General features: G+C 45.0%; 1 protein-coding gene across 2 annotated transcripts in view; it reads right to left on the reverse strand.

The window, feature by feature from the left end:
- The window catches only part of LOC141101798 (multidrug resistance-associated protein 1-like), a 716,249-nt gene that overhangs the window by 589,461 nt on the left and 102,014 nt on the right, over positions 1-24,774 (reverse strand). For both annotated transcript variants that reach the window (XM_073591133.1, XM_073591135.1), the window contains exons 2-3: positions 14,989-15,165; positions 10,370-10,495 (exon numbers count right to left, since the gene is read on the reverse strand). In XM_073591133.1, the coding sequence (XP_073447234.1) occupies positions 10,370-10,495; positions 14,989-15,165 (303 nt within the window). The remainder of the gene's footprint in view (positions 1-10,369; positions 10,496-14,988; positions 15,166-24,774) is intronic.

Consider the following 24,774-nt stretch of genomic DNA (forward strand, 5'->3'; position numbering starts at 1 on the left):
ATATATATATATATATATATATATATATATATATATATATATATATATATATATTTTTTTTTTTTTGTCATATCTGTTTCAAACTAGCTACGACCAAGGCTATAGCCAAAACGCATCAACTATTGTTATATTGTCACTCTGATGTACCAATAAATGACTCTTCAAGGATTACAGTTCTGCTGGCTCTTATTACTATTGTTTTCTGTTGTATAGAGAGACTGTCTGCACCAGGACCTGCTCCTGCCGGGCCTGGGCCTCCTCATAGCGGTCCTGCACTTGTGTATTAGCCAGTACCAACCAGCTGCTTAATCATGTCCTCCATGGCTTGTTCAGACTTCACCATCTGTGCAGCTTTAAGCCAGGATATGGGATTGGACTAAACCGCTCAAACTGCCCACATTCTCCACCAATTTGTAGGGGATCAGAGGGGTGAAAAGCCAGCTCAGACAGTTCAGTAAAATAAAAATGGCTTTATTCAGCAAAACAAAGAGAAGGAACGACAGGCTTGTCTTGTTATACAGGTGCAGATATAAGAAAAGTTCAGTCTCTCTAGCCAACAGACTGATATATAGACAAAGTACTCGGCTCTAGCCAGAGCTACAGTCTCGGATATGGTTTTCCTCACCCCAGCAGGTACACAATCCAGCAAAGGATCCTCTCACACAGCATGCTGCTGTGTCTCTCTCCAAACACACTGCTCCTTTCTGACGTTTTCAGCTCAGCTGGCAATAAGCAGGTCTAAAGGGGAGGCACCTGCCCTCTTCAATTAACCCCTTCTTAACCCAGCCCCAGGCTGACCCTCTACAGAAGATAGAAAAATCACAAGAAGAAGGGTGGGTGCCGTGTCCATCAATGAACTCAGAGAAAGGGATTTGCCGGGACCCAGACCATTTCCGAGAACGGGTAACGGAGGTGGAGCAGTGGGTGTCAGATGTGGAGGACGTCCAACGAGACCACCATGCAGACATCCAAACGCTAAAGATAAAAAGGTCAAACACCTAGGAGGCCAGAGCAGAGGATGCGAAAACCCAGTCGCTGCAATATCTGGAGGGTCATTGGGCTGCCTGAGGGGGCGGAGGGTACAGACCCGTTTGATTTTGCTGAGAGCCTGCTGAAAGCCCTTCTACCATGGGCCCAGTTTTCATCATATTTCTCAATTGAGAGCGCACCGTATGCCCACGGTTAGGGGCCCTCAGGGAGCACCACCACGAACATTTATCTTTAAGCTCCTTCACTTTCGTGACCGGGATGCGATGCTATGTAATCAAAATGTTTTCAAAAATGATTTTCAAAATGTTTTACAAATAAATATGTGAAAAGTGTGGCGTGCATTTGCTTTCAAACAACATTTTTCAGACTAATGCCCCGTACACACGGTCGGACTTTGTTCGGACATTCCGACAACAAAATCCTAGGATTTTTTCCGACGGATGTTGGCTCAAACTTGTCTTGCATACACACAGTCACACAAAGTTGTCGGAAAATCCGATCGTTCTAAACACAGTGACGTAAAACACATACGTCGGGACTATAAATGGGGCAGTGGCCAATAGCTTTCATCTCTTTATTTATTCTGAGCATGCGTGGCACTTTGTCCGTCGGATTTGTGTACACACGATCGGAATTTCCGACAACGGATTTTGTTGTTGGAAAATTTTATATCCTGCTCTCAAACTTTGTGTGTCGGAAAATCCGATGGAAAATGTGTGATGGAGCCTACACACGGTCGGAATTTTCGACAACAAGGTCCTATCACACATTTTCCGTCGGAAAATCCGACCATGTGTACGGGGCATAACAGGTTTTCTTCTAAGATTGCCCTGTGTTTGGCTCCATCCATTTTCCCATCAAATCTGACCAGTTTCCCTGGCCCTGCTGAAGAAAGCATCATGTTGCTGCCGCCATGTTTCAAGGTGGGGATGGTGTGTTCACATAGTATTTTGCTTTTAGGCCAAAAAAAGTTCAAAACCAGAGCACCTTCTTTCACATGGTTGCTTTGTCCCCTACTTGGCTTCTCACAAACAGCAAATGGGACTTGTTATGGCTTTCTTTGAACAATGACTTTCTTTTTGCCACTCTTCCATAAGGGCCAGATGTGTGGAGTGCACAATTCTCCTGTGGGCAGATTCTCCCACCTGAGCTGTGGATCTCTGCAGCTCCTCCAGAGTTACCATGGGTCTCTTGGCTGCTTCTCGGATTAATGCTCTCCTTGCCCGGCCTGTAAGTTTAGGTGGAAGGCCATGTCTTGGTAGGTTTGCAGTTGTGCCATACTCTTTCCACTTTTGGATGATGGATTGAACAGTGCTCTGTGAGATGTTCAAAGCTTGGGATATTTTTTTTTTTTTTATAACCTAACCCTGCTTTAAACTTCTCAACAACTTTATCCCTGACCTGTCTGGTGTGCTCCTTGGCCTTCATGATGCCGTTTGTTCACCGAGGTTATCCAAACCTCTGAGGGCTTCACAGAACAGCTGTATTTAATTATACAGAGATTAAAATTACCCACAGGTTGACTGTTTACTAATTAGGTGACTTCTGAAGGCAAGTGGTTCCACTAGATTTTAGTTAGGGGTATCAGAGTTTATAGGGGTCTGAATACAAATGCACGCCACACTTTTCACATATTTGTAAAAACATTTGAAAACCAGTTATCATTTTCCTTCCACTTCACACTTATGTGCAACTTTGTGTTGTTCTATCACATAAAATCCCAATAAATTACATTTATGTTTTTGGTTGTAACATGACAAAATGTGGAAAATTTCAAGGGGTATGAATACTTTTTCAAGGCACTGTACATAGACAAGAATGTTAATCTGTTGCAGCTCACTCAAAAGCGTATTACCTGGTGTGCCCTACCTTTGACGCCGGTCAGACAGGTGAATCTGTTAAAAATGGTGTACTAGATAGTATTGTGATGTCTTTTGCTTGGGCTGGGCAAACCCTTCGGGTAGCAAAAAAGGCCTTGTACCTCCTGCTCTCCAGCGGTGGGTTGGCACTTCCAAATTTCCAATTATATTTATGGGCAGCAGTGTTGTTGGGCACCGTCCGGTGGTGGTTCTCCCAGCCTAGACAGAATCCAGCTGCTACTCTGGAGGCGGCCATTCTGGGCTCTTATGCAGCCTTAAACAACTTAGCCTTTAGAGGCTTTAAAGCTCACCCCTCGGTGAAAGGACCCATGAAAGTGACGATACAGGTTTGGAATCATGTCTGGCCAATATACAAGAAACTATTCCACATTTCCCCACATACACCCCTGTGGGGAAACCCGATGCTCTCACATTTATACGCTATTCCTGACCCATACGTATGGGCTTAGCAGGGGGATCGCCGCTCATGCATATTGTGTCAGATGGCAGGATTCTCCCCTTTTCAGAACTGAACGTACTCGCTACCCAGGTTCCTGGAGTTCCGCTTTTGGCAACTATGGCACGCTTTCAGAGCTCAATTCCCCAACCCCATTGTCCTAGAATCAGACCCCATGGAGCGCCTTCCGTCCTCCAAGATGGTGAAACCCCTATCTCCGCTTTACCTCCAACTACCAAAAGCCCATGATCCCGGACTGACCCGAGCCTTTGACAAATGGCAAGCGGCTATTCCTACCCTTTAGTGAAAATGAGTGGGATGACAGTTTCCTCGTACGCCCGCTCCATGATCTCGGCTAGGAACAGGTTTCTACAGTTAATATTTCTTCATAGGGCATACTATACTCCCCAAAGACTAGCCACTATCTACACTCAGGAGGGATCCTATGTGCATCAGGTGCACTACCAAAATCGGTTCATTCTGGCATATGGTGTGGTCTTACCTTAAGCTCCGCCCATATTGGGAGATGGTGTCTGACACTCTGAGTGACATATGTGATACTATTGTACCCTTGGACCCTCTTGTTTTATTATTAAGCAACATGGAGGATATTGTGAGAGATATGTACACTAAGTTATGTCTTACTTTTCCATTGTTCTATGCCAAAAGGGAAATTCTATTAAGGTGAAAATCTGTTGACCCTCCTTGTGCTTATTGGTGCATTACAGTCAATTACGTGCTTCCAGAAAAGAATGTATGAGAGCAGAAACTGTCCCAAGAAGTATGATAAAATATGATCCATCTGAACTGATGCAAATGGTCGAGGCTCCTATGTGGACGTTTAAAATCCTGGGAGAACTTACCGTATTTAATCGGCGTATAACACGCACTTTTTTCCCCTTAAAGTCAGGGGAAAATCGTGGGTGCGTGTTATACGCTGATCCCCGCTAATTGTGATCTATCGGCAGCAATCGCCGCCGACATTCACATAGCGTGCCGTTTTAAATATACCGCCGCGGAGTTCGGAGGGAACGAGCGCCGCCGAAATGACAGTGACTGCTCGGAGCCGAGATACACATAGTCGAGTGTATTTGGCTCTTTCCGGCACCGCTCACAGTCACGCCCAGTCCCGCCATTGGACCTGTGTTATGTCCATCATAGGGCGGGACTGGGCGTGACTGTGAGCGGCGCCGGAAAGAGCCGAATACACTCGACTATGTGTATCTCGGCTCCGAGCAGTCACTGTCATTTCGGCGGCGCTCGTTCAGCGCCGCCGAGTCCCTCCGAACTCGGCGGCGCCATATTTAAAACTACATGCAGCTATGTGTATGTCGGTGGCGGCGGCAAGCATGGACACTGGGGGCAAGGCTGCACTGACCACTGGGGCAAAGCTGCACTGGGGCAAAGCTGCACTGACAAGGCTGCACTGGGGCAAAGCTGCACTGACAAGGCTGCACTGGGGCAAAGCTGCACTGACAAGGCTGCACTGGGGCAAAGCTGCACTGACAAGGCTGCACTGGGGCAAAGCTGCACTAACAAGACTGCACTGACAAGGCTGCAATGGACACTGGGTCAAGGCTGCACTGACACTGAAAAGGCTGCAATGACACTAACAAGGCTGCAGATGAACACTGATGAGGCTTGCATTGATGGGCATATTAATGTAAGTTTTTTTCCTTAAACTTCCCTCCTAAAAGTTTTTTTCCTTAAAATTCTCTCCTAAACTTGGGGTGCGTGTTATACGCCGATAAATACGGTATTCAAAGGCAGTGTTTTCCTTTCCCACCCCCCCCCACCCCCTCTCTCTTCCCCATCCTTTGCCCATTCCTCCCCTTTCTTTCTACCCTTTCCATACCCCATCTTCCCCATCAGGAGGGCAATCCAACGTAGGCAGATCTGATGCAACATATTCAGTCCCGATCCAGCATTCCTCTGGCCAACCTGGCAGGTGGTGTAGGCCATGGCAATGTCTTTTGTGATCCCCACCAGGCATCCATGGAGAATGACTGTCAAGCACCCTAGACATGACCGCAATGCTCACGGCTCCAAGACTTAGACCAGCAGCCAAGCCTCAGCCAGAAACCCTGTGCTAAACACAAACCTAGGACTCCACCCCAGCTAGACTGTTACCTGCCATGACTACCATCCAGAGAGAAGGAGAGGAGAGCAGCTCCCTGGCCTCTAGGGAGGGCAAATCGAAGCCACCAGTGGAGAAAGGTCAAGGACCATAAAACCCACATAGTAGACCACACATATGGGACTGCCTTGAAGGTGGAAACTAGGAGACTCAGGACCAGCACGCACGCATGACCTCCGGGAAAAAAACCCTGAAGGACAAGAACAGTTGGACCTCAGTCTGAGCATACAAAACTTGGCTATCAGGAAGAATACCCTAGCATGTGCTGAAGCAAGAAACAGATCCAGAGATATCAGTCTCCTGGACAGGGGATGCAGGTCCCATCCGAAGTCCTGCAGAGTGCGCATTACGAACTACACATCCGCAATAAGCGCAGAGTGAACCTCAGATCACTGTAGAAAGATGTCCAGGTAACCAAATTACGGAAATCCCTCATTTTCTCTGCAAAGGCAGGATCAGGGCAACACATTGGTAACAACCCAAAAATGGCCACTAAACAGCTAGATTCCAGTGTGAACTGCTACAACACACAAGCCAGTTCAGGACCCAGAGGTCCTGGAGCGGGAGAACCCCGACCATCTATGAAAGGTGACCAGAATGGGGGAGTGCCCCCAAGAAAATTCCGGCTCTGAAAACAGAGCAGCCACTCCTTGGAGAAGCAAATCTGGCACTGCCCCGTACAAAGCTTGCAGGCGGGGAAGGGAGAGGCTAAGGTCAGAGGGAATTTTTTTTTCTTTTAGCTGACAAAACAGAAAATTTATCCTGGAGTAAGACACAATCAGGTCCCAGATCCACTCAATAATGAAGAGCGATCACAGGCTCGCGAACCAGCCAATGACCCCCCATCCTGAAAGGGGGGGGGGGGATGTGAGCCTACATGCTGAGGGGAACTGGGATTTCTCACAGCCATTTGCCTTATCCAGCCAACTAGGTGTCAGGGCTGGGCTCAGCCCTTCCTTCTGAGCTGGCCGCTCAGCTGTCAGCTAATTGCCAGCTCCCATCTCTCTCCACAGTTACCCAGCTGTTGATTCTGCTCGTCAGTCCTGCCTGTCAACATCACAGAGACTTTCTCCTGTGGTCCTGTTGAAGACTTGCTCGGCTGACGTTCCTTCTGGCTCCTGATCCTGCTTGCTGTACTACTATGTTTATTGCTGGCTCTCTGACATTTGCTTGGCTGACTACCCGATCCGGTTACTGAACTCTGGCTTGTTTTGAGTACGTTTACTCGGTTTACCTTATTATTAAACAGGTGTGAAATACCTATACTTCTGTCTCGGTCTTATTCATGGTTCCTGATACTAGGCCACTTACAGGGACATGTCAGCTTTGTTGAATGGGGGCAAGGCATAGGTGTCAGGAAAGAAACATTTGTTTACACAGACAAACAAGCCTGAGAAAACAGGCAAGTGGCCGTATAGCGGGTCCGCATACACATGCGAATGCGCGCATTGGCGCCAGAGGGGCCATTTAAACGGCAGTGTGTAAGTGCTGATTGGTCTATTAGGTTTCCTGTGTTCCTGTTCTGTTGCTGACCTGATCCAGCCCGACTCTGCCTGACTGCCACCTGTACCAATGCCTGGCTCGCCCTTGGAATGCGCTTCTGCTTGCTCCTTCTGCTCATCCACTCTGCCGTTACCAACTCTGGCCTGTCTCCTGGCTACTCTTCAGCCTGCTGTCTGAACCTGATCTGATGACTAGTTGCTGATGCGGACTGTCCAACTCTGCCTTGTGCCTATTCTGCATCAGCACCAGTCTATCTGCTCATATTTCTTCTCCAGCACGTTAGGTCCTTTTATCCCTGCGTTCCAGACACACCAGCAAGAGACTTTCCAGGCACTCGTGTCACTCTGAGCTCCGGCGTTCTCTGTAACCTTACCAGGAACTCTAGTGCCAGGGCTGTAAGAGCCCTCCCTCAATGCTTCAGGCTCCACCACCGGATTATGTTACAATATGGCTGAACTATGGAATATAATGAAAACATAGTAGTTAGTCCCGTCTCATGCCACTCTGCCCTCTGCTGCCACATTGTCCCTGGCAAGATTCTGTCCACAGCACTGAAATTCTGCCCACTCCCTGCTGCCACAGAGGGAGCTGCCCGCAGGGCATTGACAAAATGACCGCCAGCCGAAACTACAGAAAGATTGCCGCCACGGCAGGTGCCAATCATGGGAGCAGGGCGTGAGCACAAGGGAGACTAAGCAACACCCCTGGCCAACCTGCATTCGCAGCCACGCCCCGCATGACACAGGCACCACTCCTTTTTACAAGATGGATACCAGTGAAGGGCAGCTGCCCAAAAACAGACACCACAGCCCACCCAGGAAGCCACAAGATGCATCCTAAATTAGAGGCCAGGCTAACCGCATGGTGCAACCACCCGTGGAAAATTGAGGGTAAAACAGAAGACAGCCCAAAACATCCCCAGCAGTCAATAAAGGCTTCAACTGGACCCCATTAAAGCAGACAGGATTCCCACACTGCACACCTCCCCTAGCTGCCAGTCCTGTACCCATCGAGGAGGGAAAGGAGGGGAGCGCATATAGGTACAGTCAGTATGTTGGTCCGGTGTACCCCTGCAGGCAAACACAGGGGTCCACATCCCCATCAGGGTACCAAGGCAGGGCATGCAGAAACAAGGCACCCACAGACAGGCCCCATGTCCCAAGGAGGGGGTAGTATGAAAACTACCACATAGGGCAGAAAGGGAAAAGGAAATGCCACAAGGTCGACCACCCCAGGGAGTACCCACACAGAGTCCACGGAGGGGGTATCTACTTACCAATCCACGGAGATTGCTGGTAACACTCCCGAGACAAAGCCTCCTCACCAGTGTGATCCCCCACCCCAAGTGGGGGCTGTCGGCCAGGTTAACACTGTGGCACAGACTACAGTGCCCAGTCATACGCATCCCCATGAGACATTCAACTCGCTGACCGCCCAGGATGGAAGCACATATTCGCTAGCACACTACGGATCTTCAAATGTTGTCCAAAGCCTTTATTACAGAAAATCACATCACAAAACAAGTGCAACATTTTGGACCTGTGCAGGACACCTTCGTCAGGCATGTGAAGCTTTGGACAACATTTGAAGATCTATGGTGTGCTGGTGAAGATGTGCATTGATCTGTGATGTGTCCAGTATCCAGCTGGTAGTCGCTACGGACAAGCCCTTTGCCAGGAAAGTGTGATGGGAATATAGGCAAGACTAGTCCATAATGGGGCTTGTCATGGCTGACCCAGCACCAAGTTAAAGGTCTGCACAGGCTCGCTGGCCAGACTGGGGTGACAGCTGGATCTAGATTATCCAGCCCATCGCCCAGCCCTGCTATTCATTGAAGATCATCATAGGAAAAAAACTCAGGAAAATAAAAAGAAAAAAAAAAAGGGGGGGGGGGAGCTATGGAACCATAGGTCCCAGCAGGGAACTATGTCCCCACTCCCCAAACACTAGGCAGAAATAGCTGGCTTGCCTTTAGCTGAGAAGGGGTTTACATCAGCTAGGACTGGCCAAAGGTGGTGCTGTGTTCGTTTTCCTCCTAGTATCATATAGCCCTCCCCTGTAGGTGGTGCTATAACCCCTATGGTCAAGAATAGATGAGCTGTGTCCATCAATGAACCTTCCAAATAAAAAGTTATAAAAAAAAAAAAGTAAACAAGTGAGTATGCTTTACTTATGTATGTTTTTTTTTTTTGTTTTTTTTTTTTACTGAGTTTTCTGTAGAAAGCATGACATGATTGCAGCGTGTCTTTTCACACTGGGGAGGTGCGCTTTCGGGATGTAAAAAAAGTCCTGCAAGCAGCATCTTTTAGGTGGGTTGGGAGCACTAAACAGAGCTCCCAAAACTCCCTGCCCATTGCAATGACTGGACAGCACTTCCAAAACGCCTTAAAACATGACTTTTTACCTTGTTTTTAAGGTAAAAAAAAAGTAAAAAGCGCTGCTAAACCAGAGCTAAAGCACCACAAAAACCAGCGGCGCTAACGCCCGGGCGCTGCAGTGTGAAAGGGGGTCTTATGGCGATTAACACCTCTGTTTAGTTCCACTAGGGTGTCGTCAAAGCCAGGTGGTAGGGATTTATCTAGAGTTGCTACACTTTCTGGTATGGCTTCGCTGTCCACCAGTGTAGCCTTGATCTTTTCATTAAGGCCCCTTTCACACTGGAGCGGTTTTCAGGCGGTATTGCGCTAAAAATACCGCCTGAAAACCGCCCCTAAACAGCCTCCGCTGTTTGTTCAGTGTGAAAGCCCGAGGGCTTTCACACTGAAGCGGTGCGCTCGCAGGACGGTAAAAAAAGTCCTGCGAGCCGCTTCTTTGGAGCGGGGAAGGAGCGGTGTATTCACCGCTCCTAAACCGCTCCTGCCCATTGAAATCAATGGGACAGCGCGGCTATACCGCGGTAATACCGCGGCTATAGCCGCGCTGTACAAGCGGATTTAACCCTTTTTCGGCCGCCAGCAGGGGTTAAAACCGAACCGCTAGCGGCCGAATACCGCTGCAAGAACGACGGTACAGCAGCGCTAAAAATAGCGCTGTTGTACCGCCAACACCCCCACCGCCCCAGTGTGAAAGGGGCCTAACCATAGCTTGTTTGGGGGGGTGGGGGGGTATATTTTACAAACAGATATAAACCATCATGGTTACTTACATCATTACTTACTTGAAATGTTTTATCTGGCCAACATATCTCTTGACAAATTAACATGCAAATTCCTTCATTGCCACTTTGTCATTACCTGACAGTGTCTAGTAGAGAAGTGAATGAGTGAAAATCTTTTTAAAACTGTCAGCTGACCTCGAGATGAAAAAAAAAAAAACTTAAAAACATTTACTTTTATAAAATAAGTCCACACACCATGACAGATATGGGTAGCCCGTCTAGTTGGATGCAGATTATTTTCTTTACACCCCTGGAAGAAACCTTACCATTGTTATTCCCAGCACAGTGGGGCTAACGACAAAAACTGGAGCTCGATAAATACTTTGACTCCTTTCCCAGAAAGAATAGAAGAGATCTGCCCAGCAGACCAGCCATAATAAGAACCCTAAAGCCTGCAGAAAAATAAAAAAAGAAAATAGATCTCATTACTCCAATGCCAGAAATTATATTTATCAAAAAAATAATAACTTTGTCTTAACATTACACAAATGCAGAAAAAAAGACTTAAAAGTAAATAAAAAACAGAAGGTGGGATCCCTTATAAAGGTCAAGATAGAAATGGGTATCCAGAACTTCTGCACAGGTAGAAACTTGTTCAGTCTCAAGATCCAAGATGGGATAAACACTGCCGTTTGAATTCTGAACTGCGGGAGGTTTGAGCAGAAACCATTAAACCTTTCACCCTCTGTAACCAGAATGATCATTTCTTGAGATAAAAGAGGATTGAGAGCTGGCACATCTTTCCTGTGGATTCAAAGAAACAACTGAAAGCATGAAACGCGGGAAGGGGAGGCTCTGAAATGCCAGCCTATGACCACAAGCATTAATGTTGCAGACCTACTTGTCTGCAATCTTCCCCTGCCAAACTTTCATGAAGGCCTGCAAATGTTCCCCCACCCAAGCAAGCGGGGCACCTCTTTAACCACCTTAATACAGGGCATTTACACTCCCCTCCTGCCCAAGCCATTTTTCAGCTTTCAGCGCTGTCAAACTTTGAATGATAATTGCGCGGTCATGCTACACTGTAACCATGTGAAATTTTTATCATTTTATTCAAACAAATAGAGCTCTCTTTTGGTGGTATTTAATCACTCCTGGGGTTTTTTTTTTTTTTCAAAATTTTTGGTCTTTTTTTTTTCAGGAAAAAATAAAGTATTTCTTAGTTCCTGTAAGTAAATTTTGTAAATAAGTAATTTTTCTCCTTCACGGATGGGCGCTGGTGAGGTGGCACTTATGGGCGTTGATGAGGTGGCATTGATGAGGAGGCACGAATATGCCACACTTATGGACACTGATGGGTGGCACAGATAGGCGGCACTGGTGGGCACAGATAGGCAGCAGTAATGAGCATTGTTGGGCAGCACTGATAGCCAGCACTGATTAGCATCACTGATTGCTGGTACTTGTGGGCACTAATTGGTGCCAATTATGGGCACTGATTGCTGGCAGTGGCATTGCTGGAACTCAATTGTAATCAGGGCACTGATGATCAGTGCCCTGATTACATCCCTAGATGTCCTCTGTGAGGAGATGCCGCTGATCGGCTCTCCTCTCCTCACACTCTGTCAGTGTGAGGCGAGGAGCGCCAATTACCAGCATCTCTGCGTTTACATGTGACCGGCTGTGATTGGAGCAGGCGATCACATGGTTAAAGAGCAGCGGCTCTTTACACAGATCGGGGTCGCGCCGTGTCCTAACATGGCGCGGCCGCGAGAGTGGTCGTTTTGGAGGGCCGTCATATGACGCCCACCCAGAACGAGAGGCGCGATGGCGGGCGGGAAGAGGTTAATGCGAAGAGGATGTTTACCTCAAACTAGAGGGCTTTGGCATCAACATTTTTTTTTTTTGCAGAACTAGGAATTGGACTGAAGGATGTTCGAGAGAGTACACCATCTCCTGCAATACTGTAATAAGCTTGATGTTGGAGACAAATACCAAAAAGAAAGAATTATAGAAACCCAAAAGAGAATAACCTATAGACCCAGAAGAATCACCCACCTTTACAATCATAATTTGTTGCTTTGTGATTAAAATTGAATCATTTGGCCTGAAACACCAAACAATCTGTTTGGCGGAAATACAATACAGCTCACAATCCAAATAACACCATTTCTACAGTAAAGCATGGAGGTGGTAATATCCTGTTATGGAGGTGTTTCTCTGCACCAGGGGCGGGAGCACTTGTCAGGACAGAAAAAAAATGGATGGGGCAAAATATCAAATTCTTGAGGAAAATCTGCTGCCCTCTGCCAGAAAGTTGTCAATGGGAAGAAGGTTTACCTTTCAACATGACAATGACCCAAATCACACAGCATAAAGGACCACACAGTGGTTGAGGGAGAAAAAGGTGAACGTCCTTGCAGAGCTCAGACTTAAGCCACATTGAAAATCTGTGGACTGAATTGAAGACTGTTGTCCACAAAACGGTCACCATCAATTTTAACTGAACTTGAGCAGTTCTGCAAAGAAGAGTGGGCAAATATAAGTCCAGATGTGCAAAGTTAGTTAGTAAAAGACATATCCCAACAGACTAAAGGTTGTAGTAAACACAGCTGGATAAAACAAACTGTGCATCTAGATTTAAGGCCGCAAAGCAACAAAATGTGATTTTAAAGGGGGGGGGTGGTGATTCTTTTCTATACCCACTGCGTATAAGAATATATTAATTTTTAATGTGTAGAAGGCTTGATTTGCTGTACAAGATTGGATAATTTTACTATAATACTTCATGTACCAAAATAAAAAATAGTAACATAATACATTTATCATTTAAGTGCATGTGTATGGATAAGGGATCTTTTACACTGGTGTGCTTAAAAATGCGGTGTACGCTTGACAAAAACACGTATCGCGTTTAACGCCTTTTTAAATTTCAACACAAGGCAACTGAAGTTTTCAATGTGTGTTAAGTGTGTTTCTAGGCAATACTTTCCATCATTTCCCACCATGCACCTGTGAAGCCTGGACATGCAACGCAAAAACCCACCAAAAACGCATGTGTGTTTTTGATGCATTTTTGGCAAGTTTCTATTGATTTCTGCGAGAGGTGCATAGAGCTAGAGCATGCAGGACTTTCCAAATGCAGTGCAAACGGCACACTGATGTGAACAGCTATATAGCTTTTAAATTGATACTAAAAATTCTCATTTGTTTTTTTGTTTAGCAATAACAAACATGTTATACTTACCTGCTCTGTTGCACAGAGCAGCCCAGATCCACCTCTTCTCGGGTCCCTCGCCGGCACTCCTGGGCCCTCCCTCCTGCCGAGTGCCCCCACAGCAAGCAGCTTGCTATGAGCGTACCCGAGCCATTGATGTGTGTCCATTCAGACTCGGAGCCGTGGCTTGGCCCTGCCCCCTCTCTCTCCTCACTGGCTCACCGACTTTGACCGACAGCAGCGGGAGCCAATGCGCCTGCTACTGTGTCTCAGCCAATCAGAAGGGAGAGTCCCGGACAGCCGAGTCTCTCGTGTAACATCACTGGATCGAGATGGGGCTCAGGTAAGTATTAGGGGGACTGCTACACAGAGAAGGTTTTTTTATCTTAATGCATAGAATGCACTAAGATTAAAAAAAAAACAAAAAAAAACCTTCTGCCCTTAAAACCACTCTAAAGAGGAAACATTTTCATGCGCAGCAGTCTGAAAGGGGCTTAAGACCATGAATGGAGTCCTTCTCACGTGTCCACTAAGAAGCTAAAAGCATGTGGAAAATCTTACAGGTTTCTGCTCAATTTGGTATCTCCACTAGTAGGATCCCCCTCTCTCGTCATGTGACAAACTCACAGGCCAACAGCCACAATTGCCAGTTGTAAAGCTGCTTCCACCAGAGCAAATGATGCCCTAAGTAAAGCCTCCACACATTTGTCTGAGGCATCTTTTAATACTGGAATCTAATCCACTGCGCATGTGAGGGTCTTGCAGAGATACACTAAAAAACCAGCTCCATCGAAGTAATGCTCCATTTCCTAGTAAACTTACTCTCCACTGGCGCATAGAGTAAGTGATGTCCTCTGTTTCCTTCCCGCAGCCGCTGAATGTTGGCAGGAGAGAGAGAAGTGGGCATTCAGTGGTTGAAAGGCAGGATCAGTTCCTCTACATGCCTCCCCCATCCAGGACGGCCCCCTGGAACATGGGGTCGGGCCGCAATTGCAACCCATGTACGTATGCCTCTGGTTTGATGGGTTTTAATGTAGAGGAACTTGATTGGCCTACACTAAGCTCTGATTTTGCCCCTACTGAACACCACTGGGATGAAAGGAACTCAAACTGCAAGCCAGGTCTTTTCATTTGACATTAATAGTTGACCTTCACTAATTGTTATTTTGGCTGAATAGGCAAACATTGCTGCAGTCACATTTTAAAAAACTATATAAATAGCATAGCTGCAACGCTATAATAATGCCTAATGATTTTTGAAAGGTATATCTAACATAGTGTACATTAAGACAGTAATATCTTCTACAGTATATCTTCTATGCTAAAGGCTTGTGCTTTTGCATTGCAAACAAAGGCCATCAAGAGTACATCATAAGCTTGATACTATGTACATGGTTTGTGCTGTTGCAGTTCATATTTATGGCAAACAGATGTCCAAGAAGCACAGCAGTGGATGCCATTACAGGGGAGGTTAGTAGAAAAAATAAATAAATTTTAAAAAAATGCTGAAATGAAATGCCATATCTGTAAAAAATGTGTTGCAGAGCTCATCTGTGCTAGGCCTAATAAAATAAAAATACATTTCAATACAGAGATTAACTTGTATGAACTCACTATGACAGTTTCCATGTACACCCAAGTGCTTATTAGGTAGTGCTGCAACTGATATAAAGGGAAGGTTATTGTAGTAGTTACAAGTACTTATGCCAAAATAAAGCTGACACTTACAGTTTTTGCCTTATTAAGATGTGACATTCGGATGTAACCCTGGTTGTTGCGCTGGAGGTATATAAAATATATAGGGAAGCAGAGCCAGAGGTAGATGCATGGAATCCATACCAGGACTGTATTCTGGAAGCACTTGGTGAAATCTGGACTTTCTGTATGCCAGGTAAGATTTGCATCCTACAAGAAGAAAAACAATTATGTTCTAAAGATGAAGAGCAGAGAGGAGTCAATATGCAATAACAGGCCTACAGTACCACCAAGAGTCAGGTATCCAATGTGTACCAGAGGGACCAAAACACCAAAGGGAATTAAAGCTTAGAAAGATTTAGCAGCTTTTCTACAAAAACTCTACAATCCGCCTAGCTAAACAGTTTTTACATTGTAAAATGTCATACAATGCTTTTATTTGGTAAACCGTTAATAATTTGCTCATATTAATTATAATCTGACAGACAAAAAAAAGAAAGCTTTTCTTTTTGTTAACAGTTTGTGACTGCAGAGAGGTGTTTTACCATCATAAGAACGCACTGAACACTTCAAGTAATTAAAGCGGACCTTCAGTCATTTTTTCATCTTTCCACTAAATCTTCTGCCCTTGCGGTTTTAACTTTGGATAGTAAAACATTTTTTTTTTCTGCCAGTAAATGCCATATGCTTCCTACTTCCTCTTTCTTATCTGGTCATTAACCTAGGCTTATGACATCATGCACAGCTCTCTTTCTAGGAAGGGAGGGGGAGGAGTCATAAGACGGTCAAATGAGAGCTGCAGGGCTGCAGAGCTGGAGGTGTGCCTCTGTGTAAATCCAGGAAGTGAACAGGCAGCAACTTCAGCTGCCCACAGTTAAAATGGATGCAAAAAGACTTAGAGGAGGGGAATTTCTGCAGCACATTTGAAAAGTACAGAATCACAGTATATATAAAATAATATGAACTCAAAAACAGATGGTATAAAGGTAATCCGCCCGCCCCTATGGTACCAACACTGCGCTCCCGGAAGTCTCAAACCTAGATATCTAAAGCAGCCACTTGGTATGAGCAAATGTGTGGACAGAATTTAATTCTCTGTTAAAAGGACAGCCCCCAAAAACTGTGAAAAAAATTGTGGCGCTGAACCTAATAAACTCCTAAACATGGAGAAAAAACAAAGTGCACAAAACAAATATCTACAACATTGTGAAATGTAGTGATATCAAGATAAATAGCATCTAATGTGACAAACCAATGATGGTGAATAACTTGATGAGTATATAAACAGTGACAAGGTGTTCAAAATGAATTGTCGTGACAAGTGGTCCAAAAGCAATAATTTAATTCCTTTAAAGTGAACAACCACAAAATATAAATCAATAAGAAAAGTCCATAGTAAGTCTCCAAAAAATTGCGTACAATAGTCCGTGACGTGATATAATAAAAAATGCTGCTTAATGAATCTTCCGCCACACCTCCATGTCCGTGATTCCACTCCCCCTAAGGCCCCTTTCACACTGGGGCGGTAGGGGACGTCGGCGGTAAAACAGCGCTATTTTTAACGCTCTCCAATCCCATGGTGATGGGTAGACAGGCAGCTGCGGGTGACAACCAGCCGGAGGACTCGGTGTCTCTCCGGCTCTCAGCGGATCACACATGCGGCTCTCATGAGTTTATCCTCACGGAGCTCCAGCCGGCACCGGGCTGAGTGTGATCCCGGGAAGGAGAGGCGGAGTCCCAGGGATCTAGTGTGCTCCGTCCCCCTCCTCCTCCAGTGATCAGGGTTAGTGGATCTCTGCCCTTGTTCTCCGCTCTGATCGCACTGTTGATGAAGTGAGAACACCCTTTTGTTTTTTTGTGTTTTGTGCACTTTGTTTTTTCTCCATGTTTAGGAGTTTATTAGGTTCAGCGCCACTATTTTTTTTCACTGTATTTGGGGGTTGCAGTTTCTATATTGTGACTGTTCGGTGTATAATTTTAGATGCAAAAGGTATGTGCCAAGTTTGAAGATCGTGAGTAAATAATTCATAAAATATTTCTAGGCATTGGAAACTGTCGCAAATGTGGTAAAGTTGATTTAATTTCATTAGCATAATTTTACAAGATGTCGCAAGAAAAATGTCACAAACACTTTGGTAAATGTCGCCCAATAAATTCGATGTCTGAGTTTTTTTTATGCAAGCTCATTTCAGGTATGACAGAGGGACTGCATCTAGACACAACCATGCATCTAGCACCTTAGGTTTTAAGCTATGTCCTTCTAGGGGCATCTGGCGATTTTTTTTTCTTCTGTCTCTAAATACCCCTCCATGTTAGCCTATATGTCCATGCACTAGAGCAGCACGATTAATCGTAAAAAAAAAAAAATAATCGCAATCTCGATTCAACCCCTCTCACAATCTTAATACGGCATTTCCCCGATTCATTCATGTAACAAGTGCAGGAGCCTTCTTGGCTCACTCACCTGTCAAAAAAAATAAAATAAAAAAAGAAGTTATCAACATTGTCAGCGCTGGGAGATAACTATAAACAAAGTATCATTTATAGTTCTTTTAGATCAAAAGTATGAACTTTAGTCTGTAAATGAGGTCAGTTTAACCACTTAAAGACTAAGCCTAGGTTCACATTGAAGCGATTTGGCGGCTATTGCCAGCAATGGCACCGTCCGAATCGGTGCGGCGCCGCAAAGTCCCAAAAGTAGTTTCTCTATTACTTTTGGCAATTTCGGGGTGCGATTTGTATAGACATCTGTGCAGGAACCCACTCAGATGTATCTGAAGTTGCTCCCGAAGTCGGACTGACATGCGGGTATGAAATTGTGCGAGTTGATTTAATTCCCGCTGTCAGTGGGAACCCAGGCTCAGCCTGTTTCGAGTGGAACCTGTCCTGAAAATGGGGGTCCCCAACCTTCGGGCCATGGCCTCTGCAGCCGGGCCACAAGTACGGCAGGCTGGCGAGCAAGTGAGCCGGCGGACATTAGAGTTGGGCTTGATGGCAGAGTGGCCGGGAGAAAGCCATTACTTTCAGGAAAAAACAAAATGGCCCATTTTGAGTTTGCGAAAAGGCATGTGGGAGACTCCCAAAAGGAGGAAGGTGCTCTGGTTTGATGAGACTAAAATTGAACTTTTTGGCCATCAAAGAAAACTTTAGGGGGGTGAATAGTTATGCACACTGACTTTTTCTGTTATTTTGTCCTATTTGTTGTTTGCTTCACAATGAAAAAAAAAAAAAAAAAAAATCTTCAAAGTTGTGGGCATGTTCTTTAAATTAAATGATGCAAAGCCTCAAACAATCCATGTTAATTCCAGGTTGTGAGGCAACAAAACACGAAAAATGCCAACGGGGATGAATACTTTTGCAAGGCACTGTAAATTTTATTTATTTATTTTTATTTCAGGTACTTATATAGCGCCGTCAATTTACGCAGCACTTTACATATACATTGTACATTCACATCAGTCCCTACCCTCAAGGAGCTTACAATCTAAGGTCCCTAACTCATTCATACATACTAGGGACAATTTAGACAGGATCCAATTAGCCTACCAGCATGTCTTTGGAGTGTGGGAGGAAACCGGAGTGCCCGGAGGAAACCCACGCAGACACAGGGAGAACATGCAAACTCCAGGCAGGTAGTGTCGTGGTTGGGATTCGAACCAGCGACCCTTCATTACTGCTAGGCTAAAATGCTATCCACTACACCACTGTGCCGTAAATGTCACTAGGGGGCGATCAAGGGGTTAAATGTGTTCCCTGGGAGGTGTTGCTAACTGTATGAGGGCTGGGCTGACCGGAGGAGGAGAGAGATCTGTTCCTAATCACTAGGAACAGACAAGCTCTCTCTCCTCCCCTGACAGAACTAGGGATCGGTTTGTTTACACTGACAGATCCCTGTTCTGCCTGTCTCTGGAGCGACTGTTGGCTGCCCCGCTCGTGAATGGATGGATGGATGCGCACGCGCAGCCAGAAGCGAGCCCACAAATCGCTGTGTACATGCCCAACATACAATGGCGGCGTTTCACACAGGGGAGCCAACTTGCCACAGTACAACTGCGGCGGGTGGTCCGTAACTAGTTAAACTGAAAACCTGGAAATCGTAGTTTGTCACCATTTCACAGGCATGCACAGTTTTAAATATTGCCTTGTTTGGTGACTGTTCGGCATAACATCTTTTATATGTTACAAAAAAGTTGGTAATATGGTGTTTGTGTGCAAAAAAATAAATAAAAAATAAAATTAACCACTTCAGCCCTGGAAGAATTTACCCCCTTCCTGACCAGAGCACTTTTTGCAAACCGACACTGTCGCTTTAACTGACAATTGCGCGGTCGTACGACGTGGCTCCCAAAATTGACGTCCTTTTTTTCCCCCACAAATAGAGCTTTCTTTTGGTGGTATTTGACCACCTCCGCGGTTTTAATTTTTTGCGCTATAAACAAAAAAATTGCGAAAATTTTGAAAAAAAAAAGCATTATTTTTTACTTTTTGCTATAAAAAATATCCCCAAAAAATATTTAAAAAAACATTTTTTTTCCTCAGTTTAGGCCGATACGTATTCCTCTACATATTTTTGGTTAAAAAAAAAAAAAAAAAAAAAATCGCAATAAGTGTTTATTGGTTTGCGCAAAAGTTATAGCGTCTACAAAATAGGGTATAGTTTTATGGCATTTTTATTGATTTTTTTTTACTAGTAATGGCGGCGATCAGTGATTTTTATCATGACTGCGACATTATGGCGGACACATTTTGACACATTTTTGGGACCATTGGCATTAATACAGCTATCAATGCTAAAAAATTGCATTGATTACTGTTAAATGTCACTGGCAGTGCAGGGGTTAACCACTAGGTGGCGATGTAGGGGTTAAGTGTGTCCTAGGTAGTGATTCTAACTGTGGGGGGAAGGGGCTGTGTGTGACACGTCACTGATCAGCGCTCCCAATTACAGGGGGAGCTGATCAGTGACAGGGTCACTAGGCAGAACGGGGAGATACTTGTTTACATTAGCATCTCCCTGTTCTTCCTCAACCGTAATACAATCGCAGGTATCCCCGCGGACATCAGGTCTGCGGGACCCGCAATCGCGGTCACAGAGCTCCCACGAGCCGCCTCTTAAAGAGCAACGTACAGGTACGTTAATCTGCCTATACGTGCCCTTCTGCTGCAGCATATCTGCGTGAGGCGGTCGGGAAGCGGTTAAAGATTTTTTTTCCCCTCACAGAATTTGCATTTGATAAACAGCTGCAGAAATATAATGCAACATAAAAAATTGCAACAGTCACCATTTTATTCTCCATGGCTTCTGCTTTCAGACAATATATCATTTTTGGAGTACTAAGTAATTTTCTAGCAAAAATGCTTATTTTAACATGTATAGGAAAAACTTCAAAATTGTCGCCCGGATGGCAATCAGTTAAAAGGACAAGCCAATTAAGATAATCATAATTTCCAGAAAAATGATCACAGTTTGTTTGAAGTCAAACACAACAAACTCTTGACAAACAAAATAAACAAATACATTTTCTAAACATGCTCAGACAATTTCTTTTTACCCAGAGGAAATGTTTCAGCTTTCTAGTAAGTGTAAACCTGTTTAAACTGGCTAATATCCAAGCCAGTAGAGCTTTTCAATGCTGGCATTCAGTGCTATTTATATACAACACTGAAGTTTTAGTAGATCTCTCCACGCAAGTGTGCTTGCAAAACGAACAGAGATTTGCTTAGTCATGCTGTGTCAGTACAACACAGGCAGCACATCCCATCTGTGTGTGAGAAGGAGCACATGGGAACCCTATACAGCGGGAAGCCTATTGGAGCTTCTGAGCAACACCTCAGGCTGGACATACATTTATACAATTTTCTTGTACAGTTTTCCTTTAGATTTTCCAAAGCCATATAATATGAGGTCAAACCTAAACACTTTCAATTTGTATGCAATCAGGCAGGCCCTTGCACTACATAGTAGTAAAGGTAAATGTAAAAGAAATTGAATGAGAAAACTGTAGAATGTATGGCCAGCCTTAGTTCACAAATACATTCGGCTGTTATGTAACATTTCTAAAACAGAACCTCAACAGGCATGAAAAAGCAGCTATAAAAATGTGGTTTTAGTAGCTTTTTGCATTGGCATTAAAAACTAGAGACGGTTTTGACAAGTACTTTAAAAATAGTAGTAAAGGTCTTGCGAGCTACCAAATCAAAAATCCCCTATCTTATAATAATAGTGTGATGACAGCTGCTAGCACTAATCACAGCCTATACTAACGTGTGAGATTCAAAGATAAATAAAAAAAATCATGTGCTGCGATAGCCCCTTAAAGTGGAGGGCCACCCTAAAATAGAAAATAGCATGAAAGATCTTAAAAAAAAAAAAAAGCTTTAAAAAAAAACTTACCTGAACACTTGTTGCTAGGCAGTCTTCCTAATCTGCCTATTCCTATTCCGTGTCGTGTTCTGCTCCTAGCTGAGTGGCCCGTTGCCTTCTGGGAACTGTGTGTGTTCCCAGAAAACCACAGGGCCATTCACAGATCGCTCGCGCGTGCGCAGTAGGAAACTGGCAGTGAAGCCGCAAGGCTCCACTGCCCGTTTCCCTTACTTAGGATGACGGTGCCGGGACCCAAGAGCCGAGGGACGAGTCGGCCTCGGGCAACCGACATCGCGGGCACCCAGGACAGGTAAGTCTACTTATTTAAAGTCAGCAGCTACAGTGTTTGTAGGTGCTGACTTTTTAAATAAAATTATAGTGGCCGGAATCCCGCTTTAATGATATGCTAAACCTGCAAAACAAAATTGTTAACTACAGCGATATGCCTATAAATTCAATCCCAAGAGAAAAAAAAAAATGTATATATAGATATATATCTAACAACATCATATAGCGTGACTATACACACACACACACACATTTCATAAAAATATAAATATTGATACAGTGAGCCATAAAGTGCTCAGGTGCATATAAGTCTATGATACTCTAACCATTCAGGGTCAGTTTTCAGCGTCCTTAACCACTTGCCGCCCGCCCTATAGCAAAATTACGGCGGCAAAGTGTTTTCAATTTGCTTACTGGAAGTCATAGGACGTCTTCAGGATATTAAGCTGCTGTGCGTCCTCGGGGCGCGCATCGCGGCGATCATTGTTGTGGTGTGTCAGTCTGACACATCGCAACTACGATCTGGATAAAGAGTCTGACGGAGACTCATTACCACGTGATCAGCCGTGTCCAATCACTGCTGATCATGGTGTAAAACAGGAAGAGCCGGTGTTCGGCTTTTTCTCACTTGCGCCTGTCAGACGCGAGTACAGGAGAGCCGATTGGCTGCTCCTCTGACGGGGGGGGGTCTGTGCTGATCGATCAGCGCAGCCCCCCCACCCCCCCCCAAGGATGCCCACACTGGACCGCCATGGACGCCACTGGGACCCCCAGGGATGTCACCACAAGGTATGCCACACTAGACCACAATGGGCATCACTGATTGGCAGGCATTATTGTTTGGCACTGATTAGCATCCATTAGTACATAACAGTACATCAGTGCCACCTATCAGTGCCCATCCGTGCCGCCTATCAGTGCCCATCATCAGTGCCACCTCATCGGTGCCCATCAGTGCAGCCCCATCAGTGCCCATCAGTGAAGGAGAAAACTTACTTACTTATTTACAAAGTTTTGTAACTGAAACAAAAGAAAAACTTTTTTTTTCAAAACTTTTGGTCTTTTTTTATTTGTTTAGCAGAAAATAAAAATCCCAGAGGTGAACAAATACCACCAAAAGAAAGCTATTTGTGGGAACAAAATGATAAAAATTTTGTTTGGGTACAGTGTAGCATGACCGCGCAATTGTCATTCAAATTGCGACAGCGCTGAAAGCTAAAAATTGGTCTGGACAGGAAGGTGTCTAAGTTCCCTGTATTGAAAGTGGTTAATATAAAGATAATAAACGTGACTTGATAGGTGACTGTGAATATAGTGATCTGCAGCAGTGATTGAACTCAGGTGCTCCCCACCCCAAGATAACGGCTGCTCACCCGTCATTGTACCAGTTCCGCTCTCTGCCGATTTTTATTTAGCCATGGGGTGTGGCCATCCGGTGACGTCGCCATGAGACCCCCACCCCTTGTGATGTCACGTGCATTGGAGGACGCCTGGGTCGATGGCAAAGAAGACAACATCAGTGGAGACGACTGGAGGAACGCTGGAGGAAGATTTTTAATAAAGAACTTGTCAAAACCGCCAATGTAACACTCCCTGTGACGTGCAAGTCACATGGGGTGTATCAGAAAATTCTCAATGGGTCCGTAGCCTTGCAAGATTACCTGCCGATGATACAGGCACGGCACAAGAGGAATAAACTGACAGCCCACAAAGCATGGTGTAAATGAAGGCAAAAATTTGCACGCCATTGAAGTAAACATTGGCGATTTCTTCTAAAGTGTGCACATTGGAGCAATATGAAAGACATGCACATGTAAGTTACTCTAGGCTGCTTTAGATGGGGAAAAGTATTGAATTAGGAGTTTACAACCACTTTAAGGGGGCAAATCCCTCCGGACCTTAAGTGGTTAAAGTGGTTGTAAAACTTGGGGCTTACAACCACTTCTCTTGAGCTGCGCAACTTCTGGTGCCTCCCTGATGGTTGATTAAAGCCACTGCTGTGCCATTGGGCAACTAGGTTTTGGTCAGGTAACTGAACAGGCAAGTTGTTCAGAGTTGAAGGGACAATCAATTTGCCTTGAATTTCATGTTTTTGGAAAGTCACATAAAAAAAAAAAAAAAAGTGGCCCATCAAGTCTGCCCATTTTTTTTTTTAATTTGAACTTTGACTGTGTATTGATCTATGCTTGTCCCAAGCGTGTATGAATCCATTTACTGTTGACTAACTCACTAGCTCTGTCGGAAGCCTTTTCTGAGCAGCTACCCTTACAGTGAAAAAATACTTTCTAAAGATTAGTTTTGAACTTTCCTTCTGCTAGTTTGAGATCATGTCCCAGTATCTTGATCTTAGCTACACATTGAAAAAACTGCCCCCGGAACCTCATTCAAATAGTTATTGTATTTAAAAGGATAAGTTCACCTTTGGGAACAGGTTACATGTTCCACCTGATTTTAGGGTGGAACACGCAACATGTTCCCAGTGCTGCAGCCGCCACTTGCTGAAGGCAGCTGTATGGGGAGAAGTTCCCGATACCAGCTGCCAACTGTTTAAAAAACAGCATGGCCGTGCGGGGCTCCGCCCACACAGCCGCATCATTCAGACACACAGCTCTGACAATCCACATCTGGTGGCACTGACAGGCGACGTGGCCAGTGACAATCCAGTTCTGGTGGCAGGTGACGTGGCAAATGACAATCCATATCTGGTGGGCGATTTTTTGCAGGCAATGGCTGGTGTTGGCTCTTCAATCATCCCGGCACCATGGTTGTATGGTGTCAGGATGATTGACGCGCATTATTTCTATTATTAGTACATTGTAATATACAATTAAATAGCTCCACTCACCATAATGTAGAATCACTGGGAGCCCAGATTGTGTCACTTGCCACGTCGCCTGCCATTAGATGCAGCTTTTCACTTGCCACGTTGCCTGCCACCAAATGTGGATTTTTACTTGCCACGTCGCCTGCCAGTGCCACCAGATGCAGATTGTCATGTCACCTGCCACCAGATGCAGCTTTTCACTTGCCAAGTCGCCTGCCACCAGATGTGGCAGGTTCAGTATTGGGGGCTCAGTATTGGGGGGCTGCTGCATACAGAAGGCTTTTTAGCTTAATGCATACAATGCATTAAGATAAAAAAAAAACTTTCTGCCTTTACAACAAGT

The sequence above is a fragment of the Aquarana catesbeiana genome, linkage group LG06, assembly GCF_042186555.1.
Source record: "Aquarana catesbeiana isolate 2022-GZ linkage group LG06, ASM4218655v1, whole genome shotgun sequence".
Lineage (NCBI taxonomy): Eukaryota > Metazoa > Chordata > Amphibia > Anura > Ranidae > Aquarana > Aquarana catesbeiana.